The 26560-nt window shown below is 44.6% G+C and overlaps 1 protein-coding gene across 3 annotated transcripts in view; it reads right to left on the reverse strand.

The window, feature by feature from the left end:
- Positions 1–26560, reverse strand: part of RASGRP3 (RAS guanyl releasing protein 3) — a 77181-nt gene that overhangs the window by 11687 nt on the left and 38934 nt on the right. For 2 of the 3 annotated variants that reach the window (XM_048484074.1, XM_048484083.1), the window contains exons 5-11: positions 20811–20942; positions 19258–19405; positions 16979–17152; positions 14178–14294; positions 13332–13607; positions 5834–5911; positions 1787–1903 (exon numbers count right to left, since the gene is read on the reverse strand). In XM_048484074.1, coding sequence (XP_048340031.1) covers positions 1787–1903; positions 5834–5911; positions 13332–13607; positions 14178–14294; positions 16979–17152; positions 19258–19405; positions 20811–20942 — 1042 coding nt within the window. The remainder of the gene's footprint in view (positions 1–1786; positions 1904–5833; positions 5912–13331; positions 13608–14177; positions 14295–16978; positions 17153–19257; positions 19406–20810; positions 20943–26560) is intronic. The other variant, XM_048484093.1, reaches the window with a different exon arrangement.

Genomic DNA, 26560 nt, shown 5'->3' on the forward strand with positions numbered 1-26560 from the left:
GGAGGGCAACCAAAATGGTAAAAGATCTGGAATCCAGGAGAGACTTAGGGAGCTGGGTATGTTTAGTTTGGTGAAGAGAAGGTTAAGGGGGTCACATGATAGCCATGTTTAGATATTTGAAGGGATGTCATGTTGGTGAGGGAGTAAGCTTGTTTTCTGCTGCTCCAGAGACTAGGACCAGGAGTAATGGGTTCAAGGTGAAGGAAAAGAGATTCCACCTGAATATCAGGAAAAACTTCCTGACAGTAAGAGCTGTTCGACAGTGGAATGCACTACCTCAAAGTGTGGTGGAGTCTCCTTCTTTGGAGGTTTTTAAACAGGGGCTTTATGGCCATCTGTTAGGAGTGCTTTAATTGTTCCTGCATAGCAGGAACAATAGGTTGAACTTGATGGCCCTTGGGGGCTCTTCCAACTCTATGATTCTACAATTCTAAAGAGTGGGAGGAACTGCTGTGGTGTGATTGGGGGAAGGCTGGGAAAACCATAAAGAAAGCTAAACATATGCAAGAAAAAGCCTGTCAGAAAGACAGATAGGAAGAACTCAGAATCTTGAAAGTAGCCTCAGAGTCAGTCGAAGGAAATAGTGTCTAAGGGCGAAGAGAGCCAGTGTCAAAGGGGGATAAGGCAAAGGGAGCCTGTATTCTCAAAGAGATCTTGGACTGAGGGGAGACAGCCTTGTTTCCACAAGAGGCTAGAGGTCTGGTTGGGGGAAAACAAGAGGGAAATGAAAACAGCCATCTTTAAGGAAAGCAAAATCTGGTGACAGTGACAGCCATTTAAGTGAACCTGCGTTGCTCTGTAAGTGCTAAGAAGTATCTGCTTAAAGTAATGCTTAAGTGCCTCACTGAAATAACAAACCGAGAAGACTGTAAAATAAAATCTAGTTTTTGTGTTTACTCTTTCAAAAGTCTCTCTTTAAATTCCAATTGTTTAACTTCAGTTTCTGGTGGGAGCTTCATAACTATAGCTTAAGTTTCCCTGACAAGATTTCTGTTTAAAGGCCTGTGTATGTGTGAGTTGAGGGGAGTGCCTTAGGCCAACAAACAGCTATCAAAATAACCACAGCAACAGGCTTCCTTCCCTTTTGGGGACCTCTATCTTTCCTCAGGGAGTGGGTGCTATTACATAGTTCATCAGGCCCTGGAGATTTGAATTCATTTAAAGTAGCCAGGTATTCCTGCACTATGTCTTTATTTATTTTGTGCTGAATTTCTCCTACTGTATCTTCTGTTTCATTTTCTCCTAGATGAGCACAGTTTCCTTTTTGGGAATAGACTTAGGCAAGGAAGGTGTTGAGTAGTTCTGCCTTTTCTCCATCCCCTGTTAGTATTTTGCCATCTCCTCCATGCAGTGACTCTATCCTATCATTTTTCTTCCTTTTGCTACGGACATAACCAAAACAGCCCTTTTTTGTCGTTTTTAACCTCTCTGGCAAGCCTCAGCTCATTCTGAGCTTTAGCTTTTCTGACGTTCTCCCTACACATGCTGGTTATTTGTCTGAATTCCTCTTTGGTGATTTCCCCCCTTTTCCATTTCTTGTACATGTCCTTTTAAAATCTTAGCTCATAGATGATCTGTATGGTCCCTTTCAACTCTACAATTCTAAGATTACTGATATTCATGTTTATACATAGTAACATGTTTTCCACCCAACTTTCATATTCACAACATAGGCCTACAATTTTGCCAATCATCCTCATCCCTCATTTGTCTCCATATAGATCTCTCAACAAGAAAACAAGTGAATAAAAATGTAATCTTTTGGAGCACTCTCTTAGATACTTACGTCAACTAATTTTCTGATGTGTTTGCTAATGATATTTGGATCTGGCTTTGGTATTACTGCAGATGCCCACTCAAGCGGCACGACTGGCTTGTTCGTAGTTGTTGGAGAGGTAGGCTGCTAAGAAAAAAAATCAGAAGCCATTTTCAGTACTGTTCATAACTGATTTCATAAAGGATTAGGTTCAGAAGTCCTTAAAGGAAACTGCATGATCTCCTACCTGCTGACTCAGGCATGGCAATGCAGCAAACTATTGAACTGAATTCCATGCATAGATGCTCAATGTATCGGTGTAGTACTCGTGCGGATCCCAGCAGGGCTGCCTTTTGAATTTGACCAATGTTAATTTTGTCAATTTGAAGATATTTCAAGTGCTAACCTAGTGTTTTTGGGATGGCGCCCAGCGTGCCGATTACCACTGGGATGACCACAGATGCTGAAGCTCGATTTTCAACCCAAGCGTATCTAGTGGACCTTCGTGGTTCTTTTTTTCAACACCCTGCTGTCACCGGGACCGCTAATGTCAATGGATGCACAATTTCCAATTATTATTACCTGGTATGGATCTCCAGCAGCTGCCTCGAATCTAACTCACCGTTAATCTTTGTCAATTTGGAAGATATTTCCCAAGCAACCCAGTGCTTTGGGATGGCCTCCCAGCCATCGGGATTACCACCGGGATGACCACAGATGCTGAAGCCCGATTTTCAAATCATGGGTATCTAGTGACCTCTGTAGGTTCTTTTCAATGACCCCATGTCACCGGGACCAAGGTGTCAATGATGGCCACTTTATTATTATTATTATTATTATTATTATTATTATTATTATTATTATTATTATTATTATTATTATTGTTGTTGTTGTTGTTGTTGTTGTTGTTGTTGTTGTTGTTGTCGTTGTTGTTATTGTAGATTTTACAGCTGCCAGATCTTTTAGCTGGTTGTTGGCCTTCATTACAATCTCGAGCCCTCACCCAGAGGCCTAGGGAAGTTGTAATGTGATCAAGGCGTAGTATTCATGTAAGCGGGATCCTTCCAGCAGGGTCTGCCTCTCTGAATTCTGACAGAGATGTTAATTTTTTCAATTCGAAGATGTTTCAAGTGCTGCCCTAGTGTTTTTGGGATGGCGCCCAGTGTGCTGATTACCACTGGGACGACCTCAGCTGGTTTGTGCCATAGACACTGAAGCTCGCATTATTATTATTATTATTATTATTATTATTATTATTATTATTATTATTGTTGTTGTTGTTGTTGTTGTGGTGGTGGTGGTGGTGGTGGTGGTGGTGGTGGTGGTGGTGGTGGTGGTGGTGGTGGTGGTGGTGGTGGTGGTGGTGGTGGTGGTGGTGGTGGTGGTTGAGTTTATATACCGCCCTCTCCTGGAGTGCTCAGGGTGGTGTACAACGTACAATTAACAGATAGAGCAATTCAACATACCTAACCAATATACAACCATAAATAAATAGTCTCTATTCACATTAAACTCCTAAAAACCCCATTAAAATACAGCGTTCTAAATTATAACATATACAACAGATAGTGTCCAACAACTAAGACCCATCTAAGAGTAATATTATTGAGTAATATTCTTTACATACTCATTCCAGGAAAAAAAGGAAAGTGGTCCAAAGTGATCTTACAGTTCTTTTTAGGAGAAACTCCTGGAAGTCAAGGGGATTTCTGCATATTCACTTATGATTGTTTTCCCCATCATTTTACCACTGGAGTAGAATGTCACTGATTATTCATTGACTGTCTTACTGATGGCATTGCTAAAGGTCATGGAGATATTTTCCATTGTAGCAGCAGTCAACATGCAAAGTGATTGGAGAGAGAGGCTGTGAAGAAATGGCTTTCCAACCTTTAAGTTTGAAGAGAATGTTTAAGCACTTTTTTCCCTCTGGGAAGGAGGGAAGGGGAAGTCATTTCAATTGCTTTTTTGCCTAACCTCAGCACCTTTTTAGAAATTCAAATGGGGATAGCAAGAGTCAGTCAATGCAATGGGTCAAATCCCCCCATTCCAAGCAGATATCAGAGATTTGGAGGTTCCAAGTGAAGTCGTGCCCGCGGGGTCGCAAGGAAGAGGCGAGACGCGGAGATATCATCTGGTGGAGAGAGCCAGCAGCAGGAAGCGGGATCCGTGATCCTAGCAACTCTGCCGTGCGCTAGTCCCCGACACCTTTTATTAGGGTTTCATTGTGGGCGTGTAAAGGGGTTGGATGGATGGGAGAGCAGGAGATCGGGAGAGCGGGAGAGCGGGAGATCATCATGTGATGCATGATCTCATTGGGCTGCTATGTGCAGGAGGAAGCGTCCGTGTCTGGGTCTAATCCCCACCTGAGGGCGAGAGCCCTTTTGTCCCTTTGTCTGGGACACCTGGTGACTGCGAGTCGGGTAGTTCATGACCTGTAACTCACGGGGGAACGGGGGGTGGGGGAGCGTGTGCGCCCAGAAGGCCGTAGCTGGCACTGGCATTCCAGGCGCTCTTTCTACGGTTCTGCTGGGTTCGCGGGCTCACCCCTACACCAAGGGTTATAGAGGACTCAGGAAGATACTCCAGGAAAAGATTCTTTGATCCAGGCTGATTTGGTCAGTGGATGAATAAAACTCCTGCGATCAAGGAGGAAGGACCTCTTCTTGCTGGGACCATCAAAGAGGACAGAGCTGTTGCCAGTAGTCTGGGAGAGGGAACCACCTTGGCCATGTGCTATCCCAGGGAGTGGCACAATCTTCCAGGTAATGAGCACACTGTGAGCTCTGTAATATTCTAAGCTTAAGAGCCTACCCTATGATATTGTCTGAAAGGGTATGTATGGAGAGAGGGACAGTGGAATTGTGTTTATCTCTAATTTATTTAGAATCCTTTGCTTAGTCTGGTGCTGTGCTAAAAGTATGCTTGTAAACATTTTCTTTTTAATAAATACTTTTTAACATTGGATGCTGGTAGCAGTTCTCTGCATCACAGTCCTGCTATTTTAAAGAGGTGGATCCAGGAAGTTGGCAAGTGGCTATTCCTCCGTAGGGACACCAAGCAGTAAATTGTCCCCATGGTGTCCAGGAGTGGACAGGCATGAGTCACAAAAGCAAGGCCTAAAAATTACTTGGGCGGGGGTGGGTGGGTCCTGACCCTTCCCATTGAGCAATTACTATGACGGTCAGGTGATGGCAGCAATTACCCGAGAGAGAGAGGCGGGAGGAGTGAGGGGGAGTGTGTGTGTGTGTGTGTGTGTGTGTGTGTGTGTGTGTGTGTGTGTGTGTGTGTGTGTGTGTGTGTGTGTGTGTGTGTGTGTGTGTGAGAGAGAGAGAGAGAGAGAGAGAGAGAGGACTGTCAAGAGAGGCGGGAATCAGTGAATTAGAAGATAGATGCATTTTCTGCATCTATCAACTTCTTACAAGGATGGGTCTTATAGATGTATAATTTGTGTTTCTATATAACAAAAGGTACAGTATCATAATGTCCTTGTAGTTTTTCCCGTGAGAGTTTCTGGGCCCTTAATAACTGGCAACAAGAGCAAATTGAGCAGGGGGGAGCTTTTTGGATCACTACATGTCTGTGCTAAGGAAAGTTTCACCTATTGAATTTCTATCTGTATGAAACTGTTAAAGGCACAAGAGCAATGGGACAAAGAAGGTGGTAAAAAAATAAATATGCAACCAGAGGCCCCATTCAACAATATAGATGTACTGAGGCCTGGTTGTATTCTATGGGAACGCTCCATTTATGAACTGCAAGCACAGAATCTAATCATCATTCACAGTCCAAACCACAGGTAAGAGCAGAATGAACCTTTCATAGCACTGAGGAATGACAGCAGGAAAGTTGCTGGTACACTGCTCCTGTTTCAGATATGCTTTTTTCCTGCTGCTGTATGCTCCAGCCAGTAGCAACTTATATGATAGAAAAAGTTATATATAAATATTTAAATAAATAAATAAATAAAATCACAAGGTATCAGCTCATTATCACGATCAATCATCCAGTGAAGTTGTATTATTGCTCAAGCAATTCAGAATTTATACATACTCCCAAGGCAAAAAAGTGACATACTGATTTAGAAGTCCTTGGTTCCAGCACCAGAGAGAGCTTGTAAATGTCATCTTCTGTATGGTAGAGGTCCAGGGAAAGCTAGGAATCAACCAGAGAGGAAAATAGTTTACTTATTATTACAACCTAGCAAAACATTGCATACAAATTATTGTAACAAAACTAATTGTCACTTTTGTTACAGAGCTGCTCTGAAATGCTCAGACAAAAAGCAGAAGAGAAGAGGGCCTGAGGTTCTTTACCACTTTCAATTATCCACAATTATTCTCACTCCCATTTCAACCCTTGTGGAATTCCAGTTGAGTGTTTGCAAAGGTATGCAGTATGACAGTACTCACAGTGAGGTAGCTCTAGAAGACACTGAGTCTCTTTTAAACAGTTACTACTATTAAAACAAAGGCCCCTTCCGCACAGGCAAAATAATGCGTTTTCAAACCACTTTCACAACTGTTTGCAAGTGGATTTTGCTATTCTGCACTGCTTCAAAGAGCACTGAAAGCAGTTTGAAAGTGCATTATTCTGCATGTGCGGAATGAGCCTAAGTGTCAGTTTTGATGGAGATTCTTATATGATGGAGATTCAGTGCCCCACTTCCTGATAGCAATGAAGCCAAAATCAGGCTTCAGTGTTCAGGAATCAGGAATCAGTGTTCTCTGCACTCTTTCTGCCCCCAAATGGAAGCTTAATTATGATCAGATAATTGTCATCTCTATGGGCATAAAGCAAGAGGGATCCATTGTAGACAATGAGCATGCTTAATTACCATTATTGATACATATAATAGGAAGTGGAGCTGGAGGCAGGGGCAGTAAGGGGGGGGGTCTCGGGTTCAATCCCCCCATTACATGTCCAAAGCTCCACCCCCCGTTTGTATTTTTTGGTATTTTTAGTGTTTTTTCAGTTTTTGGCCTGAAGGGGGTGCAGTTTTTAGGCTAGCACCAACAACATTTCAGGGATTTTTCGGGGGACTCTCCTGATGATACTACCCAGGTTTGGTTCAGGAGTTCCAAAGTTATGGACTCCCAAAGGGGGCGCCCCCATCCCCCATTGTTTCCAATGGGAGATAATAGGAGATGGGGCTACACTTTTGAGGGTCCATAACTTTGGACCCTCTGAACCAAACTTCACCAAACCTGGGTGGTATCATCAGGAGGGTCTCCTAAAGATACCCTGAAAATTTGGTGCTGCTAGCTAACAATTGCACCCCTGACAGCAGTCACCCCCCAAATTTCCCCAGATTCTCCTTTTAAATCCATCCCCTTCGGCATGGATTTAAAGGGAGAATGTGAGGTCCCCAGTTTAAACATTGAAAGTGATGCTGTTTCAGGGTGGGGGATAATCCATCCCCAAACAGCATCACTTTCAATGTTGTTTTAACTGGGGACCCCAGATTCTACCTTTAAGGTGGATTTAAAAGTGGAATCTGGGCTCCCTAGTTTAAACACCGTTGAAAGTGATACTGTTTGGGGGTGGATTCCAGCATCACAGTGGCTGCCCATGGGGAGGGGCACGCAAAACTCAGATTTTGCACTGGGCTCCATTTTCCCTAGCTACGCCTCTGCCCGGAGGGGAGGACAGAAGGGACTGCAGACTGCTGGCTGGGAGCCCAGCTGGTGGGGGGGGGCAGGGCAGACGGGGTAGGGAAGTCTGCCATCCCTGGCCTCGGAGAGCTGCCTTTAAAAGCACTGAGGCCAGGGGCGGAGCTTGGGGAGGTGTGGCCCCATCCTTGAACCCACCCCATAAAAAATCTATACCTATGTCACTGGTGGGGGAATGGACATACCTAAACACAATAATCTACTGATTTGCAGCTGACATTTTTTCTGATCTAGTGGCTCCAGGGTCCATGTGGAATGTGTTGATGCGCAGAGCAGTGGCTATCTCATTATCGTTAACATGAGGGAAAGTTCTGAACAAATAATAATGTTGGCTGGGTGGAAAAGAAGAGATGTCCCACTAACCTTGAATAAGCATGTAGGAGTGAGATGCACCTGGCAAAATTTCCTTTGTCACATAACTATGCAAGATGGAACCAGAGGATCTCATCCTCTCATCACAGATCATGCACACATTCCTCGAAGTAACTGAAACCAAAGATCTAACTAGTTTGGCACCCCATTTCTAAATGCCACCAGCCATATGCTTCCAGGATGCTCACAAGCTTGGTATGAAGACAACCCTCCCCTGACGCTGATTGCCAAAATTATGTGGTATTCAGAGTTATACTGCCTCTGAATATGGAGTCTCCATTTGACTATCCTGGCTAATAGCAATTGATGATTTTTTTTAGTAGAAAAAAAACACATTCAAGCCAATAGCAATCACCACCAGACTACGGCCCCACAGTCCAGGAAACCCACAACAGCCAGAATCAACTGGCTCCCTCCCTTTCCTTGCCTCCCAATTCCAAAAGACAGAAATCCCAAAGGATACCATGATACAATATTAGCATTGTATATCTTATGGCACATAAGATCCTTATATTGTGTAACAACTGTGATCCTTCTCTTATGTATCTGGGAAGGAGTCACATTAATCAGTGGTACCCACTGTCAAATTAGAGGGTTTTGGATTGAGACATTAAGAGCTGAACTTTAATTTATAGGCAACTGTCTGGTGTTCCACAGAGCTTCCATTCCTCTGCAAAAAGTGCCTTTCTATACAGATTTTCTGCCAGTGTTTTGAGATTCAGACAAAATTCAATCTCACTTTACCAAGAAATACCATAGTTGAAGGACACACCATGATCAGCCTTGTAACAAGAAAATCTTTGACCCCTAACCCAGAGTATTCATATGTTGAGACCAAAGCAATTCAGATGAACATGACCATAGTATGCTTAAATAGGTTTCCTGCATTATGGAGCATGAGCTTGCAAAAGAATCTACTGCAAAGTTTCTTGCATTACAGAGATAAGAATACAGTTACTGTTGGCAGCCATGATGGTGCAACTTTGTCCTCTATATTCAATAGCCCTGCGTATAGTGGGGAGAAGAAGATAGACATATCATTGTCTATATCCCTGGTATACTGACCCTGCCTCCAATTCCAGATGGCACCTACAACATCTGACCTAATGCATGTCAACTTCATACAAACAGTTTGAATTCTGCATTAAAACTAAGACTTACCTACATTATGGAGTCTACATATGCCAAATCAGACAGTATGTCACCATATGGACAGCTACAGGTACCAGAAGCAGGGAAGTAAAGAGGATTTCCCTTCTGCCTGATTTCCACAATACAGTCAGGCCACAGTATCAGCTGAACTAGCCCTGGTGCAAGTAGTTGTTTTATAGGGTGGACTCTATGGCTCCACTAATATCCTTGTTCTCACCAAACCCCACTCCCAAATCACCAGGAAATTCCCAATCCAGGTCTGGCAACTCTATCTATGACACGTACCACCCCCTGTCCTCTGTACACACACCTGCCTTCACTATATGTTTGATACCCAGGGATGCTCATACCCCATTAATTCTCATTGTTCTATCAGGTCCAATCTTACACAATTCTGCATGACCATCTGAAATTTGGTTTGTGGCAGCTATCTCCACTCTGTACTTTCTAAACCTATTTTAAAAAGTAACTTCCCTAATCTATTTTCAGCCTGATTTTTTTTTTAAAAAAGAGTATTTGTCATGCTTTTCAGAAAACTAAAAACAACTGGGGCTTTCCAGGCATTTGCATAGTTTCAGAGCAGGTGAGTTAAGAGTTACAAGCTGCAGTACCAACCTATTGTTTAGTCCTGTGGCCCGCTTAATCCACAGAGTTTCTTCCTGTCACTTTTCTCACCAGAATTACTATGATGACTATGTCTACTGTTTACACAGCGGTATCCATGCTGACAGCACATTCCAGCATTAGCACAAAAGCTGAGGCCCAAAACTGAGCCCTGCCTGAAGGCGTTTAGGATCTATGAATTGACCGTGGAAAGAGAAGGGAAAAGAAGAGAGGTTTAGGAGAGTCAAGGAGAAACAAGGGATGAATGTCCACAAAACCATAGTTACTTGAGTCCAAATGATTCCAGCTAGTTAGTTCTACAAATTACTGCAAGATATGGTACACTTATAATAATTTTAAAAACCTGATCCACTTCTGAGCATCACAGGTTTGACGGTCAGTTGCTACTACATGAAAGACATCCTTCAGACTATGTACCACCATTTCTTTTCTGGTACCACAGGAAACTATAAATATATCAGGGAAGCTTGCAGAGTTCTGAATAGGAACAATATTCTTTTTGTATTGTGATCCTTAGTGCTTGATGAATTTCTGTTACTTTGTCAACTTTTTTTAAAAAAAGAACCGTTGAAGCTGACACGTTCCTCACAGTTACAGATTTATCTGCAACGTTATAACTAACATGTAAGGAAAAGCAGACTGACAGAAGACTGCAAGCGATTCAGGTCAATGCATCAGTAATAACACTTGCACCAGCTGTTAATGTTGACATGCACTCTACCAGATTTTATATAAATCACTCTGTATGGTAAGCTGAAATGCAAACTGGAACCCTTTCAGTTTGGTAAAACTTTTGTGTCAGCGAGGAGCTAGTGTACCTAGAGCCCTTCTATGGCAGAAGACTGAAAAGAACTCTGATCCTTTTGATGTGGGTGGTAGCCAACCATCTATGAGCCATAAGACAGGATTTGGCCATAAGACAGGATTTCCCCACTACTGCCCCTCCAGCTGCAACTCAATGCACCCACCCAAATGCTGCTCTCGCGGTTCTGTGAGGGTTGGTGATATGAGCTCATCACTTATCTAACCTCAGTCCCACCCTGAGATGCCAGGGCAAGATCCCCTGTTCCTTAATTAATGCTGTGCAATACCAGATAGGCAAGGAACTCCTGCACTCCTGTCTGGGTGAACAGAGGTGAAGAAAATTAATCTGGTTGGAGAAAAAAGATGTAGCATGTCAGTCTCAATTAACTGATGCAATTCATCAGTGGCCCTTTAGTTGATGATCTCTGACAGTGGACAAGAGCTCTTTCTAGGTTTCTGCAGTCTGATACTGTGAAACCTGCCATCTTGTTGAGATATTTAAAGATCAAAATAGGTATCGAGGGTTATGCTTGGGTGGTTTAAACCATTCTTTATTGATTAGACCTGGAGGGTTGCTGTTGGGGACTACAGAGTCATAGAATCCTATAATTGGAAGGGACCACACAGGCCATCTAGCCCAACCCTGATCCATTCTGTCCACATTCTGCACCTGTTCCATTATGTCCACATCTTTGCTGATGTAAGACCCCTAGAATTTCACACAGTACTCCAGGAGCTGCCTGACTAATGCATTGTACAGCCGAATAGTGACATTTTGCAATTTAGATGTTATGCCCCTGTTGATACATCCCAAGATCACATTAGCCTTTTTGCCTCTGCATCAAACTGGATGCTCATATTGAGCTTACAGTCCACCAACAGTCCAAGTTCCAGTTTACACACAGCTATTCAAAGGGAATCCTAATCCAGTCTGCCTGTTTCTCATTTTTGTTATCCATATGTAAAACTTCACATTTATCATTGTTGAACTGCATCTTGTTGACATCTACCCATTCTTCCAGTATATTCCGATCTCACTGACTTCTATCTCTATCTTCCAGTGCATTTGCTGCTCCTCCCAATTTGATGTAAATCTGCAAATTTAATGAGTAGTCTCTCCGTTCCCTCATCCAGATCATTTATAAAAACACAGAAAAGTACCAGACCCAGAACCCAGCCCTGTGACACCCTACAGGACACCTCCCTCCAATCAGATGAAATGTCAGTGACAACCACTCTCCAACCAGTTCCCTATCCATCTAACTATCCTAGAGTTCAATCCAAAGGCCTCCAGTTTATCAATCAGAACATCATGGGGACCCTGTCAAAAGCTTTACTGAAATTCAGGTAAGCAACACCAACAACAGTTCCTCGATTCAGTAAGCTTGTCACTCTATTAAAGAAGGAATTGAGGTTGGTCTGGCAGGACCTGTTGGGGACAAATCAGAGCTGACTTCCCTGGATCACAAAGTTGTCCTTCAGATGCTCTCAAACTGACCCCTTTAAAATTTGCTCCAATAGCTTCCCTGGGGCAGCGATCAGACTGACAGGCCTGTAGTTTCCTGGGTCTGCCCTCTATTTTTTAAGATTGGAATAACATTAGCCCTCCTCCAGTCTTGTGGCACATCTCCCTCCTTCTAAGAAGTCTTGAGTATGGACAAAGTCTTGAATATAGACAAAGGCTCGGCAATCTCTTCTTTGAGCACTCTCTGGTGCACAGCATCTGGCCCAGGGGATTTGTACGCATCCAATGCAGTCAGGTGCTTCTCAACAACCTCTCTGTCCATGTCAACCAGCATCCTGGACACCATGTCTTGCCTACTACCATCTCTAGATGAGCCTGTTCTCTTTTTTAGGGGGAAAAACCGAGGCAAAATAAACCTTTCTGCTTTTACTCTGTCCTCTGTTAAAGTTTCTCTGCTTTTACCCAACAGCGGGCCTATTGCCTCTTCTATATTGTGTTTGCTCCTCACACATCTGAATAAACTTTTCTTGTTGTAGGAAGCCTTCCTGGCTAGCCTCAGCTCACTTGAGCTTTGGCCTCTCTGATAGCTGACCTTCAGTGCTTTGCAACCCTCAGATATTCTTCTTCAGGGGTATGTCCTTCTGTCCATGTCTTGAACAATTTTTTTTCTTTCATAACTCATAATGGAGTTCTCTGTTCATCCACATTGGTAATTGTCTTGTTTCTGTCTTCTATCATGTTTCTGTCTTGCTGGAACAGTGATGGCTTGAGCTTGAAGGAACTCTTGCTTTCAGAAAGGCAACTTTTCACTTGCTCCTTTCCCTTCCAGCATTCTTGCCCACAAGGCAGGACTCTCATCCTGCCTCTCAATTCATGAAAATCTGCCCTACTAAAAATTTCCCATAAACATTTGGCAATAAACATCTGATCTTTGAAAACATGTTTTGTTATGAAAAAAAAACTTTCTATAATTCTGAACTAAATTTGTTTCTAACATTTTTATGCCATATAATTTTTGCATGTTTCTAGTTATTTTTGTTTTTTTCAAAAACCCTTCAACCTGTTCAATTTGCAGTGGGGTTGCTAGGTGGGGCCTAGCAATCAGTAGGGGGACTTACTCACAGTGGGTACTTTTGCCAGCAATGGGCTAACATTGCCAGTGACATACTGACGTCACTCACCATGAGCCTGAAAGTGACATCTATGAATTGCCAGGAATGCTGGGAATGCTATTGTTTTACCATAGAATTTTGCCCAAATGCCAGAGGGTCTCACTTCACAGTATCCTCTCAAATGTACTGAAATCACTTCTGGGTGCATGTTGGGATACTGCTGACATCCCCTGGGTTTCCTGTTATTTTATTCCCCGGAAAGCCTAATTTGCAGTCCTGTTGAATTATTCTAGGCTCCACACCACCTTCTTGATCTGAATGGAGAATGGAAAATGAGAAGATAGGCTTCCAAACCCAATTTCCCTGAAACTTACTGTTAGCAGGTTAATTAAATCCATGTTTGGCTCAAGATGATGAGAGGCTGTCTGTAGGGAAACCAGCTCATTCAATGTGACTGAAAGCTGCTGCATTTTCACAATGTTGACTTTGCTTTCATTAGTCCAGTCTGGAAAGATGACATGAACAGCAATCAAGTCCTTCAAATGGACTCCTAAGATTGGGATTTTGAAGCCAACACAATCAGCAAAAGCTTTGCGGTAGCTGCAGTAGTTTCCATTGGAGGAGACTAGTTCAGTCATTTCATTCCAATCCTGCAAACAAGGCACAGAAGAAGTAAGACTCAGCTAAAGAATTCTTAGCACTGCTTTGTTCAGTATTAAATGCTTAGAACTCAGGGAAGCATACTGGATACATGGAAACATCATTTATTTGGCCAGTGTCCAATAGTGAAAGCCTCATACCGGTACATGCCTGAGACCTTGGAGTGATGTTGCTAGTAGACAGTAGTGGCCTAAAAAATAAATTTAGGTCTGTTGAGTGGGAAGAAACTTGAGGGGCAACATTTCAAAGGCCCTGGTCACCCTGGGGGGTGGTGGTGGTGGTCATGAAACTGGGGAAGTCATGCAAGTAGATTTCATACAATGTGTCCACATCGTGTGAGCCCAGGCTGAGGGATTCCTGATTTGAGGGCCTTGGAAGCTCAAGGGAGCAGGAAATTAGACAGTAGTGCATTAGATAAAGCAATGACATGAAGCAATTTCATATGAAGACTTTGTTTTCAGGTTCTTTCACTCCAGTGGAAAATATCTTTTTTTTTAAAAAAATTACATTTCTTTTTTGTATACATTTGAATAAGCAGAAGTTCATTGTTTCTTCAATACCTTTGTAACCTCTGAGGAAAGGTGGAAATGAGTTTCTTTGAGACGTGAAATTGAGCTGTGGCTTAGTCCTCCTACAACTGCCATTAGTGTATTGAAGTTTTGGAGATGCAGAAGTTTCTGTAGGAAAATCAGATATATGAATGCTTGTTTAGAGTCAGAGACTTACATGGTATGTTACTCATGTACACCAAGAGCTAGCTTTGGAATAGCCACTTATAGGAGATTAGTATATTTCTCTGGTGATCGAAAGGGGCTAGTTAAATCCCAGGCAGATAAATTAGGGAATCCCAGGAGCTCTCATCAGATGTTCGCCAGCATGCCACACATGCTTATCAAGCCTTCTGCCAGCATGGCCAATTGGCCATGCTGACAGGGGCTGATGGGAATTGTAGTTCCTGAACATCTGGAGAGCCGCAGGTTCCCTACCCCTGGGCTAGTCACTAGGCATAGACTGGTGGATGTTGGCTCTTAGGCTTACGTTGGGAATAAACACTGAAGGGCTGATGGTTTTTAAGAATATGGAATTGATAAAAGGTATTTCAAATATGTATAATATATAAAATATAAATAATATAAATAAAGTTATGAATGAATAGACTGAATTTCAGGCTGCTTCAGGCTGCCCCCCTGTGGGGCCCCACTCCCCCATGCTCCCTCACCCTCCACTTAGTTCATCTGGCTGCTGTTTTCAGCCAGCTGAACTCCAGGCTGCCCCCCACCCCCTGCCCCTCCATGGGGCCCCGCCCCCACTTATCTTAGTTTAGCTGGCTGCTCTTTGGGGTCACGAGGGCAGAAAATCACCCCCACCACTCTCCCTTCCCCCTTGCCAGGCATGGCAGAAGCCATTGCCGGCCGGCCTCGCCAGGCCATGTCTGGTGGAGGCTACTGCTGGGTGCCCCTGCCCAGCCCCGCCCCACCAGCCAGGCCCTGTGTCCTGGAGCACCCTAGCAGGGCCGGGCTGCAGGGCTGGGTGGTGGCCCAGTCAGGCTGCTTTTTCAGCTGGCTGCTCTTTGCAGCCAGCTGAACTAAGGTAAGTGTGGTGTGGGGGTAGGGTGTGGGGCTCACCCTCCCCGCACCTGTGCCCCCTAATTTACTTTAGTTCTGCCAGGGGCCCAGTCAGGCTGCTTTTTCAGCCAGCTGCTCTTTGCAGCCAACTGAACTAAGGTAAGTAGGGGGGCAGGGTCCTCCACCCCGCCCCCAAATTACCTTAGTTTATCTGGTGGCCCAGCCAGGCTGCTTTTTCAGCTGGCTGAACTAAGGTACATGGGGGGGAGCACCATTTTGCCCCAGGCACCATTCCTCCCCCCACGCCACTGCCATCTAGTCCAACCCCCTGCCATGCCAGAACACGCAATCAAAGCATTCCCAACAGATGGTCATACAGACTGTTTAAAAACCTCCAAAGGAGACTCCCCCACCCTCTGAAGCAGCATATCCCACTGTTGGATAGCCCTTACCATTAGGAAGTTCTTCCTAATGTTTAGGTAGAATCTCTTTTCTTGTAGTTTGAATCCATTACTCCTTGTCCTAGTCTCTGGAGCAGCAGAAAACAAACTTGCTTCCTCTCGAACATGACATCCCTTCAAATATTTAAATACGGCAGTCATGTCACCCCTTAACTTTATCTTCTCCAGACTAAACATGCCCAGCTCTCTAGGAATCTCCTTATAGGGCATGGATTCCCAACCTTTTCCAATCATGTTTTTTTATAATAATCTTTATTAGTTTCCACAAATAAACAAATTAATAAACATCATAATAATAAACCATGGTCACAGAATTCAAAAGAATAAAATTCTATACAATTTCAATTTCCTGATGATTTATCCCCTACAAATATCAGGAATCTACAATTCCTTTCATAATACTACTATCAACTTTCTGCTAGAACTTAAACTTGTTTTCATCATGTTTTCATCTCTAAGTTACAAAGTTAAATAATTATTTAATCCTCTATACTATCCTTCTTTACTTTTAGTTATTTATTAGCTATGTGTAACTACTCTTAAACACACTACTACGTCTCCATTAGTGCTGTAGACATGTTGACAGATGTTGAAGATATTTTCTGCTTTTAATCTAATTTACCTAATCTTCTAGAAAGTTATCCCAATTCTTGTATTTCATTAACTTGGACAGTTTATCTATTGCTGCATATTCCATCATTTTACTTATCTGATCTTCTGTTGAAGGGATTTCCTCAGATTTCCAATTCTTCACTACTAAAACCCTTACCGCTGAAATCATATACAGTACCAATTTCTCATTCCTCTTACTAATACTAGAATCCAACATATTTAACAGAAATATCTCTGGTCTCAATATGAAATCATATGCCAAAATACTTTTCTTTAATAAATATCAAACCAAAAATGTCTGACTTTCTTACATCCACACCACATATGAATAAAGGACCCTTTCTCTTGTTTTCTCTTGCTGGTCAAAGGCTCACAGACCCTGCCTCTCAACAGCAACAGCACAAGGTGGAGTCAGCAATCACCCCAGGCAAACCGACTTTCCTCATTCAGCAACCATCTGGCCACCAGTCCTATCCTGAGGTCTGTCTCCCAGCCCAGCTGACTCAATTATATTGCTAGCTATAGTTTTTATTATTGATGCTTATTATTGTATTGGGAATTGGGCTGATTGTTTTGAAAATTACATTTTCCACAAATAAAATAAGCAATAAAAAATTAATGTGACTGTCAGTATCTGAATTCTCTTTTTATACCATGTCTGTGGCCAGCACTTCACTGTATTTCATTCTATTATACCAAAACTAGCTGCAAGATCAGAATTACCTGTGCAACATTAATGAACTTGGTGATTACTTCTGCCCTTTGCTGTGGGGTTGGTTTGCTGAGGATCATCAACTGGACCCACTTAGAGATGCCATTAAACAAAGCAATGGATCTTTCCAGAGTTGGGTTGTTCTCCAGGCAACCATGGATCACATAGCTCTGATAATCTGTAAACTAGACAAAGGAAATTGTTTCATAGTTTGGGTTTTCCCAGATCACATAAACATGCCAGACTAACATCTTCTGACAAGGTCCAATTTCTTAGGAAATCTGATTTAAAAGTTATCACTGTACACCATCTTTGCATATATTTAGTTGATTTAATTTAAACCTGCAACTGTGGCTAACACTCAAGTAGAGTTGCTTTATTGATTAGATTTTAATGCCTGGGATTCACAGGTCTTCCCATATAAATGGAAGGTTCTTTTGCTTACATGAATTTGGGGACCTTTTTACTAATTTCTACCACTTACCACATCTACTAGCAGCCTACTGTACCATATATTGTGCCTTCCAGGAAGGACTTGGTATCTGAAGAATGAAATTTTGACTTTTGAAATCTCATGCCCTGAAAATCTTGTGAGTCTCTAAGGTGCTACTGGATTCGAATCTAGCTGTTCTACTGTAAACCAACATGGCTACCCTCTAAACACACTTCAGAAGTGGCTTCATGGAGTGCAAAGGCTGCAAACAACAGAAGAAAAAAACCCTAAATGCTTGAGCAGAGGTTCACTTGCACTATTCTGAATCTAACCTGACATTTTATATTAAAAGTACAAAGTTATTTACAATTCTTATTTCACAAAAACACTTAACTCCAGCAATTGTATATCTTTGTGTGGTCCACTGTGCTTGTCAAACCTTCAGTCAGCAATCTTTTTTTCTTTTTCAAAACGTGAGGATTGTGAAATGAACAAATCTAAATGGGGGTGCTAAATGATGTTGAGCATCTGTTCCTGGCTCCTCCTTTCACAAATCTCACCACCCCTTGAATGTTATTATCTCCCACCCTCATCAAAAGCTTCATGTTACTTTGTAGACCACCTTCTACTTGGACAAGAAAACAGTGCCCTGAGAGCTAATTCCCCAATGAACGAACTGTAGTAGTACTTTGATTACATTACAAGTATTCTTGAAGATCATGCATGTTTTCCTGTAATTGCGAGTTCAGGTTCATCTATAGTTCAATCTGATCGCATAAGATCTTTCTTCTATCTTTGACAACTAATTGAACAATTACTAAAACATTAGATTTATTGCATTTGGTCTTCTAATCTTGCTCTAGAAAAGGTAAATACATATCAGATATCTTTTTAGATGGACTTATTTGATTACCTCATCAATAGCCAGTCACTTATCTAGATTATGATCGCTTTTAAGTTAGAAAAGATTTGATAAAAGATCAGAATGCTATTTTTCTATATCAATGTATTGATGTGATTAGTAAGTCAGATTTCTGTGGAACTCTCAGAAGAGATAAGGTGAGATCTGTGTGTGTGTGTGTGTGTGTGTGTGTGTGTGTGTGTGTGTGAGAGAGAGAGAGAGAGAGAGAGAGAGAGAGAGAGAGAGAGACTTGCACTCCAATCCAGGGAGAGGGGCATATCTGCCTATGGAAGTGATCCAGGACTGTGTGGGAAATTTTCCCTCGCTGGGGCACTTACACAGTATTTGTCTCAGTCGTTTTCATAACCCCTTTTTACATTTCTTTCTGCTGAAATGTTCCCAAGCCAGCTTTCCTCACAGTGTGGCCATCTTTAAATGGTTTATCTTTCCCACTGACTGTTTTACACACCTCTGTGCCATCACCCAACTTCCTCCTTGGCACCATTTTTTCAAATCCCTCATCTCACTCCTTTCCCCCTTGCCTCTATTTTCACCATTATGGTTTTCCTTTTTCTTTTGCTGTTTTTGTTGAATCAACAAAGCATCAATTAAACAGAGCTACACAGAATTGAAGAAATGAAACAACAAAGCATTGTTTCAAGTAATAAGCAAAAAATAAATATAAAAAAACCTTCATGGCAGCTATGAAACATTTTGGAGGAGATGAATGCAGACAAACATGGTGGTAAAGAGGGGAAAACATTCTGGAAACGTTCTATGTGACTTGTGCAGAAAAGGTCAGTGATTCATATGGGAAAATAAGCAAGGCAACAAGTGAATGAGGGAACCAGTCCCAAATCTTCCCATAGCATTTAATGGAATCTCTCATGAATCAGCAAAGTCAAGCAGTACTGGTCACATAACCAAAGTGACATATGACATTGTAGATTTCTTACAGATATCCTTCTAAAAGATTTATGCTCCAAAAAAGTGAGGTGCTCAGCAAGCTCAATGGGTTCCAGGTGATCAAACAGCAGGCAAGCTTTTCCCTTCTTGGAGATTTTTTTCCTTTGTGTGACTCTTCTCATCCAATCATAAGAGGGACTGTAAAAGAGAATAAAGGGGCTGTTGTCAGCCCTTGATGCCCAGGGATACAACAGTGGAACAAGAGCTAGAATCTTGCTAAGATATTGCCAAGGCACATAATAAAGATGTGAAATAGACAAGATGAGGTTAAGGTGAGGACCTACCTAATTTGAAGGGGTATGTTCTTCCTAAAGATTGCCATGAAATAATTTCTAGGCCAGCCTGTCATACCTGATAAAGACAATAGGGCTATACTATAATAGAATAATTCAGAAAAGTGCTTTCTAAAAGGAAAGGGGCAGTACATATAAGATATTTTACCAGTTTGTTGCACATATCACCTTGTTGTTGTTTCATTATTTTCTATAGATGCAATACCATTTTTCTTCATTCTATCCACTCTATAAGGCATGCCTAGTATGATATGTTCACTCAGATTTTAGTAATCCTAGTCCCAGTACAGTGCTCATTTGATATCTCATATTGTTTGTATCAACCTACACACCACTAATTAAAAGTTTCTTTGTTATCAACCTACACTGTATAATCTGTTTTGAGTTTCAGTGAGAAAGGTGGACTATAAATTCAGTAAACAAATTTTGTTTTCTAATGTGTAAAATCATTAAACACTGCAAAAAGGCCTACTGAAGGACAAAGAAATAGGTGGATTGATCCATCACATGATTATGAAGTTTGAAAAAGTTCTAAATCAGTTTATGGAACTTTTGAGTCAAGACATGAGTCCGTGGCACACTCCTACTTAAATTGTGCTGCAGAACAGCATCACCATAATTTTCTTTGTTTTGCTCATGTTTGCAAGTAAATGAAGGAGAGACAGTCTCGTGGTACAGCTTGCAGTTATATGAACATATGAACTTGCCTGATATCAGACAATTGGTCCATCTAGCTTAGCATTAGCTTAGACATGAGTCAGCTCTGCAATCTCTGGCAAGGAAAGGCCACTCTCAACATTTGCTATTTGAGACTCTTTCAACTAGAAATGCTGGGGATCAGGGCCAGATTTGGGGGGGGGGCAACATCTTGTTCTTTTGCCCCCTTCAAAAAAATGCACATCTGGCTCTGCCAGGGATTGATCCTGCAACCACCTGTATATAAAGTGTGCTTTCTACCACACTGTCATGGCCCCTCCTCCTCTAAAAGGAAAGTTTAAGGTGAGTTCATATGGAAGTGATGGATGTTTCCTGCCTGTGGTCTATATATTTTCTCCTGCTTTAAAACAGCCAGAAGCAGAATAGAAGGGGGTATAAAGTACTTTACAAAGGAATCCTTTAAGTGGCAATGGTGTGATGTGGGACAACCAAGACTGAGACAACCAATATTTTGTTTGCTCCTTGAATATTATCAAATATTATTTCAGTGCTGAATAATTCACCTTTGGCACCTAACAGATTATTATTCTTACATGCTAGAGATGTCAATAAGGTGAATATGTTCTTCATAACCCAGATGGTTAGCTAATTCTTGAAACTCTTCAGTCAGACGAACCAAGCCAAGGTCCAGATTAAATTCTGCAGGAAATTCCATAATCCAGTATCTGAAAACCATGAAAGGAAAGTTCATTCAGACAGCATTCAGAATTTTGTTGAGTATATATATGTATTAACGGAGTAGAACAGAAGAGACAGATTCCTGGTTGCTTTTTATAAATGAGTTTACTAATTATAAGGGAGGGTTACTTGGAGAAAAAATAAGAAATCTTTCTTTCCTGTTAGACATCTACATTACTGTATGTTTGGTTACATCTTGCTACCTATCTGCTGTCTCACATGATTTTTCTACCTCATCTCTCCTCTCTGGTGTCATGTCTGCTCAAACAAAGAAACAGAGTTAACTTTATTTTAATTTATTTTTGGATTTATATCCTGCCCCATCCTCGAAGGAGATATACGTGCTCACTAACATGTAATCAATGGCAATCTGACAGATCAGTAGCTAATCAATAGATCAGGTCATAAACAGTGACTTCAGCAACCTGTTTACATATGAACAGTTAACCCTTTTATAACTGAGTTATTATTATTATTATATTATATTATATTATAGTATGTATGTATGTATGTATGCATTTATTTATTTATTTATTTATTTATTTATTTATTTATTTATTTATTTAACTTAATATACCGTGTAGTCGTACCCACAAGGCCCCAATGAAGAGACGAGACGCGGAGATTTCATCTGGTGGAGAGAACCAGAGGCAGGAAGCGCGGGATCCCGTGATCCTGGCAACTCTGCCGTGCGCTCGCCCCTCACACCTTTTATTAGGGTTTCAACGGGGGCGTGTAAAGGGGTCGGGCAGGCGGGAGAACGGGAGGCGGTCGGAGAGAGCTGAGAGCTGGAGATCATCATGTGATGCATTGTCTCATCGGGCTGCTTCGTGCGGGAGGAAGCATCCGTGTCTTGGCCTAATCTTCACCTGAGGGCAGAAGCCTCTTTGTGCCTTTGTATGGGACACCTGGTGACCGCGAGTCAGGCAGTTCATGACCCGTGACTCATGGGGGAGCGGGGGTTGGGGGAGCGTGTGTGCCCTCGAAGGCAGTAGCCGCGACCGGCATGCCTTGGCGCTCCTTCCCACGGTTCTGCTGGGTCCGGGTGGGATCACCCCTACATCTCCTCGCTTCTTTATATTTTGTGAAGGTGTCGCAATTAGTTGGGGCAATTTAGGGGGATGCCGGTCTCCCCAGGGACTTGCTCTGCTGGTTGAGTTGTTTGTGCAGCATGAGGACCCGGCTTTCGCGCTTAGGGGAAAGTCATAAGGTTTCTTACAAATGCCGCAAGCAAAAGCAGATACATTACTGAACAAGACAAGACACGACAACAAGGCATACAATCAAACCAATGAAGAACTGTACAATAGTAATTAACCATCCCCCTGGCAGCCAGCTCCAAAGGGCTGACCACCAGTGAGGTAATACATCATATTTCAGATTAGATACAACATCCTGTAACTCACGCACTTTCATATGAATCAAATGAGAATTATCAGAGAGATTAAAACAACACATATTGTGTACATTTTCACAACCTTGGTGATGCAGTAACAACAAGTAATCAATAGCGGCACGATTATCTAAGGTCGCTTGACGAAGTTCTTGTTGCTCGGAGGCCAGAGCATCCAGAGCGGTGGAGGTGGAATTAATGGACTTCGCAAGGGCACAGGCCAGCCGGCCAATAGTCTTAGCATTAAAGGTGGCGAGTCCTGGGACTCCCACCAGGGAGGTTGCGAGGGAGACGTACTTGGCTTCGGAAAGGGTAACTGCGTCGCTCTGGCAGGAAGGGTCGAGGGAAAGAGCGGGGCGGCGACGGCGTTTGGACTCCCAGGGTGGAGCCTGGGGCAGGACGATGGTAAGGCGGCTAAGGCAGCAAAGAGTACCGGCGGAGAGGCGAGCGGGGATGTAGTTGAAGGTTCTCTCCCCGCAAGTCCAGAACCAGCCTTTAGGGAGGAGGATGTTCCCATATATGGGGGGAATGTCCTCAACATGTGTGCAGTTCCAGTTGGCCGAGCCGGTGACTGGGCTCGGGCCAGTTTCCTGTCCCGCCACATCAGCAATGCGGGCGCAAGTGTTGGACCTGGTGGTTGGCGACGGCTTTGGGTGATGAGAGAGAGAGCGGGCGGCGCGGAGTGGTTTAACAACGGGTCCCCAAATCTGAAAGCAACTCATGGAATACCGGATGGACGGTATGCGTTCCACGAAAGGAGGCTCAGGCCAGACTCTTCCAGGAAATCTCCAGGGCTTTGCAGACAGGGGAGTAGGCAGGAACTTCCAGCAAGCTTCCCACCTCGGAGATAACTGGCCCAGGCAGAAGGGGTTTGAAGAGATAAAGTTGGCAGCGGCAGCGTTTAACCCGCCTCCCAGATGCTGACTTGGTTTGATCTCCAAAAGGGGGGGTGAACCCGAACGTCACCCCGGCAAAGAGGCAGCAAGTACGCTGCGCAGATGATGGTGACTGGCGGAGTTTGCAAAAGTGATGATTGCAAAGATGGCAGCGCAGAGACCCTCGAGTGTCTCAAGCAGCCTTCGCTGGGCTGCAGCAGCTCTCCGAGCCTGGCCGGTCGCTATGCTCCTGACGTCTCCCCAAGTCATCCTGGGTCCCCCGTCAAGCCGTTCTTGGTGCGTCGGCGGCGGTTCCCATTCGGGGCCGCAGGGACCGGATCTTCCAGGGAGGATCCGGCCCATCTCTGGGATCGGGTTGAGTTTCCTTCTAGGTGCCATTCCATGGGTTGGCTGATTGACATGGCGAAGCTTTTGCTTTACATCCCACTGGGGACCTGTAGGGAGAGGGATTGAAGCCATACCCCTTCCCCAGGCTGCCTATTAAGTGAGGGGCCGGGCCCTGCCAAGCTTTGGTTCTTGGCTCAGGTGGAAGTGGGCCTAAGAGCAGGTCTCCAATTGTTCTGGAATTTCAATTCTGCTTTCAATTCTGGCAGGGGGGCAGGCCGAAGTGGAGGCCACACCTGGCCCCCTTCTTTAGTTTGTTTGGACAGTATAGTGGGACAGGGGGTACCGAAGCGGCAGACAACTCCCTATGGAGAGTTGGCTTTCCAAAGGACGCCATCAGGATGCGCTTCAGAGCTGATGGAACCGAAAGCCCCCAAAGAGAGGAAGGCGAGTGGACAGCCGGAAGTCAGGGAGTTTCCGTGGGTACATGGCATATATATGGCTAATTTCGGTAGGACAAAGGTATGACTTCGGAGAGCATCGCTTTAGGAAAGCGGTAGGGGATGCGCGCCGTCAGAATTGCAAAACAACTTCCACATTTGGGAGTTGGTCTTTGGGACAAAGGACCCGGGAGGTTCCACCCTGGGGAAATCATACTTACCGCGTGATACAGCAGGGGTTGAGGCAGACATGCTCGCTCAGAATTTTTTGGACCCGAATTTGAGTATCTTGGGGAAATGCCGCCACGTCAAAACCACTCCTTAAAGGAGGCGGGCACGGCTAAAGCGCCCTGGCCTTTTAACATGGTATTGGTAGAGCGTTTGCCCAGGCGCTGAATAAGAGCACCATGCACCCGGGTGACCACAACGCAAAACGGGTTGTGAGTAGGTGCAGATGGCGGCGGCTCCTCCCCTTAATCTCTGGGGCCTGTCCCTGGCAGCGCTTTGGCGGTGTACCAGGATGTGGAGGCCCAGATTTTAACCCAGGGAGGGCCAGTCAGCCAATTCGGCCCCTCCCCGCCTTTGCTGGTTGAAAAAATAGGACAAAGTGAGAGAGAAAGAGGGTGTTCCAGAGCCCGAGGGCTCTGGGGTGGAGAGTAGTGAAACACAGTCCAGAGCTGGGGGGTAGGGGATCCTCAAGCGCGGCTTTCAGCTTGTTATCTGTCTCTTCTTCTGGGTAGCGGCCATGGCGGAGTGGGATTTTATCCATCCCAGACTAGGAGAAAGTCGTCTTTACTTGACTCATGAGATCCCTTCCCCATAGGATTAACGTGGATGTATCCAAAAAAGCGATGGGAAGCGGACTCGTGAGCTGCCACTCGAGGCCCTGGGCTGCAGATCTGTGGTGTGGCCTGGTTACGGCGTGCTCCGTCTTCGCTGGTCTGCTTCCCCCACACCCCCAAATGCAGACTGGCAAGCCTCGGGTGCGGGCCACTGGATCAGAGCTACACCGGCTGCTCTGATGACGGTTACATTAGCCGGGCGCCAGTGTCCACAAAGTCCCTTGAATGGACACCCCTTCTATAGTGAGCTCCAGGTAACGGGCGGGAGCTACCGATGGGCATCTCCACCGCTGCCATCGGTGGTGCCGGGCTGTGCCCTCGATGGCGATATTTGGAGCTCGTGGCCCTTTACTGGAATCAGCCCGGCAGGCAGCGTGTGGGAGCAGGAGGGATCCAGCTGTCTTAAGCGCAGCTGGTTCCGCTTGGAGCAACTCCCTGTGGGATGTTTGTCCACACACCTGAATGTGAACGGGCCTCCTTGGTGTGGTAGAGCTTCCCAATGACTCCCGGAACGACAAACAGTCCCTGCTCAGCGGCGGAGGCTTTGGGCAAAATTAACCCGACGGCCTCTGGGGGGATGGGATCGCTGTACTGGGTCAGAGCAACGAGGATCTCATGGGGGAACTTGAGGGAAAGAGGCTGGGTGCAAGAGAGAGAGATACCGCTGGGAGGAGGTGGTTTGGGTTCGGGCCTTAGTATTCTCCTCCTTGGTCCTGGGCTGGGGAGAGGCCCGGGTAAGAGTTTCCCGACGGGCACTTGCTCCTCCAGTGAAAGCCCTCCCGGCATCGGGGGCATTTGGTCCGGGGCTTTCCTGGGGGCCTTCATCTCCCAGGGGAGAACCCCCCTCCATCGGGGTTGTAAGCCCCCCCCACCGGGCGACCCTTTGGCATCACAATCCCCTCTGGAAGTGTAATCCCGCTTGCCACGCAGTTGAAGCACTCGCCTTGGGGCTGTCCCCGGGTGGTGGAGAGTGCTGCGCTGGTAGAGGCTGGCCCCTGATGGGCTGGAAGATCCCGATATCCTGGCAAAGCCTTAAGCATGTCGGCCAGTCTCGGAGTTCTTCCCCCTTAAGCCCGCGTGGATCGCCCTCTGCTGCACTCAAGCGGAGGCGTTCTCTTCATGGCGAGGCGCATGAGGAGCTTCGTTAATTGGGCTGCGTCAAGGTTGTCAACTTGTCTCTACGTGCAGGGCCTCCCTGGAGCCTGTTCAGGGAATTCAGCGTAAGGCTCCTGGAGGCTTCTGGCCGAACGCTGGAAAAGCTCTGGGTTGGCTGTCCAGCAGCTGGCACTCACTTTACAAACGCCTTGTAGGGCGCAGTCCAGAGAGCAACTCCTTAATGTGGGTGGCCTCCGGCAGGAACGATCTACTGCTGCCGGAAGGGCGTAAGCCTTCGCGAGCCATAGAGCTGCTTGCTGACCCGTGAGATAGGCGCCGCCAGAGGCTGCCCCTCTGCTTATGCCATTGCTGGCTGCATTCCGCTTTCCCAAATATCAACATATTGCGCAGGGTTCAAAGAGCATACGTGAAAAGTGGTTTTCCAAAGTCCTCCCGGAACCATTACGCGATTCCAGCGATGACTGCTTCCAGCATACTTGCCTCTGGCACACTGTAGGGGCTGGTGATCCCCACGTCCTGTATTGCCTTGCGGAGCTCAGTGAGAACGTTATAGCCTATGGGACGATACTCAACGACTCGCTGGACGGCGCCGTC

This window comes from Sphaerodactylus townsendi, linkage group LG01 (genome assembly GCF_021028975.2).
Source record: "Sphaerodactylus townsendi isolate TG3544 linkage group LG01, MPM_Stown_v2.3, whole genome shotgun sequence".
In the NCBI taxonomy this organism is placed as follows: domain Eukaryota; kingdom Metazoa; phylum Chordata; class Lepidosauria; order Squamata; family Sphaerodactylidae; genus Sphaerodactylus; species Sphaerodactylus townsendi.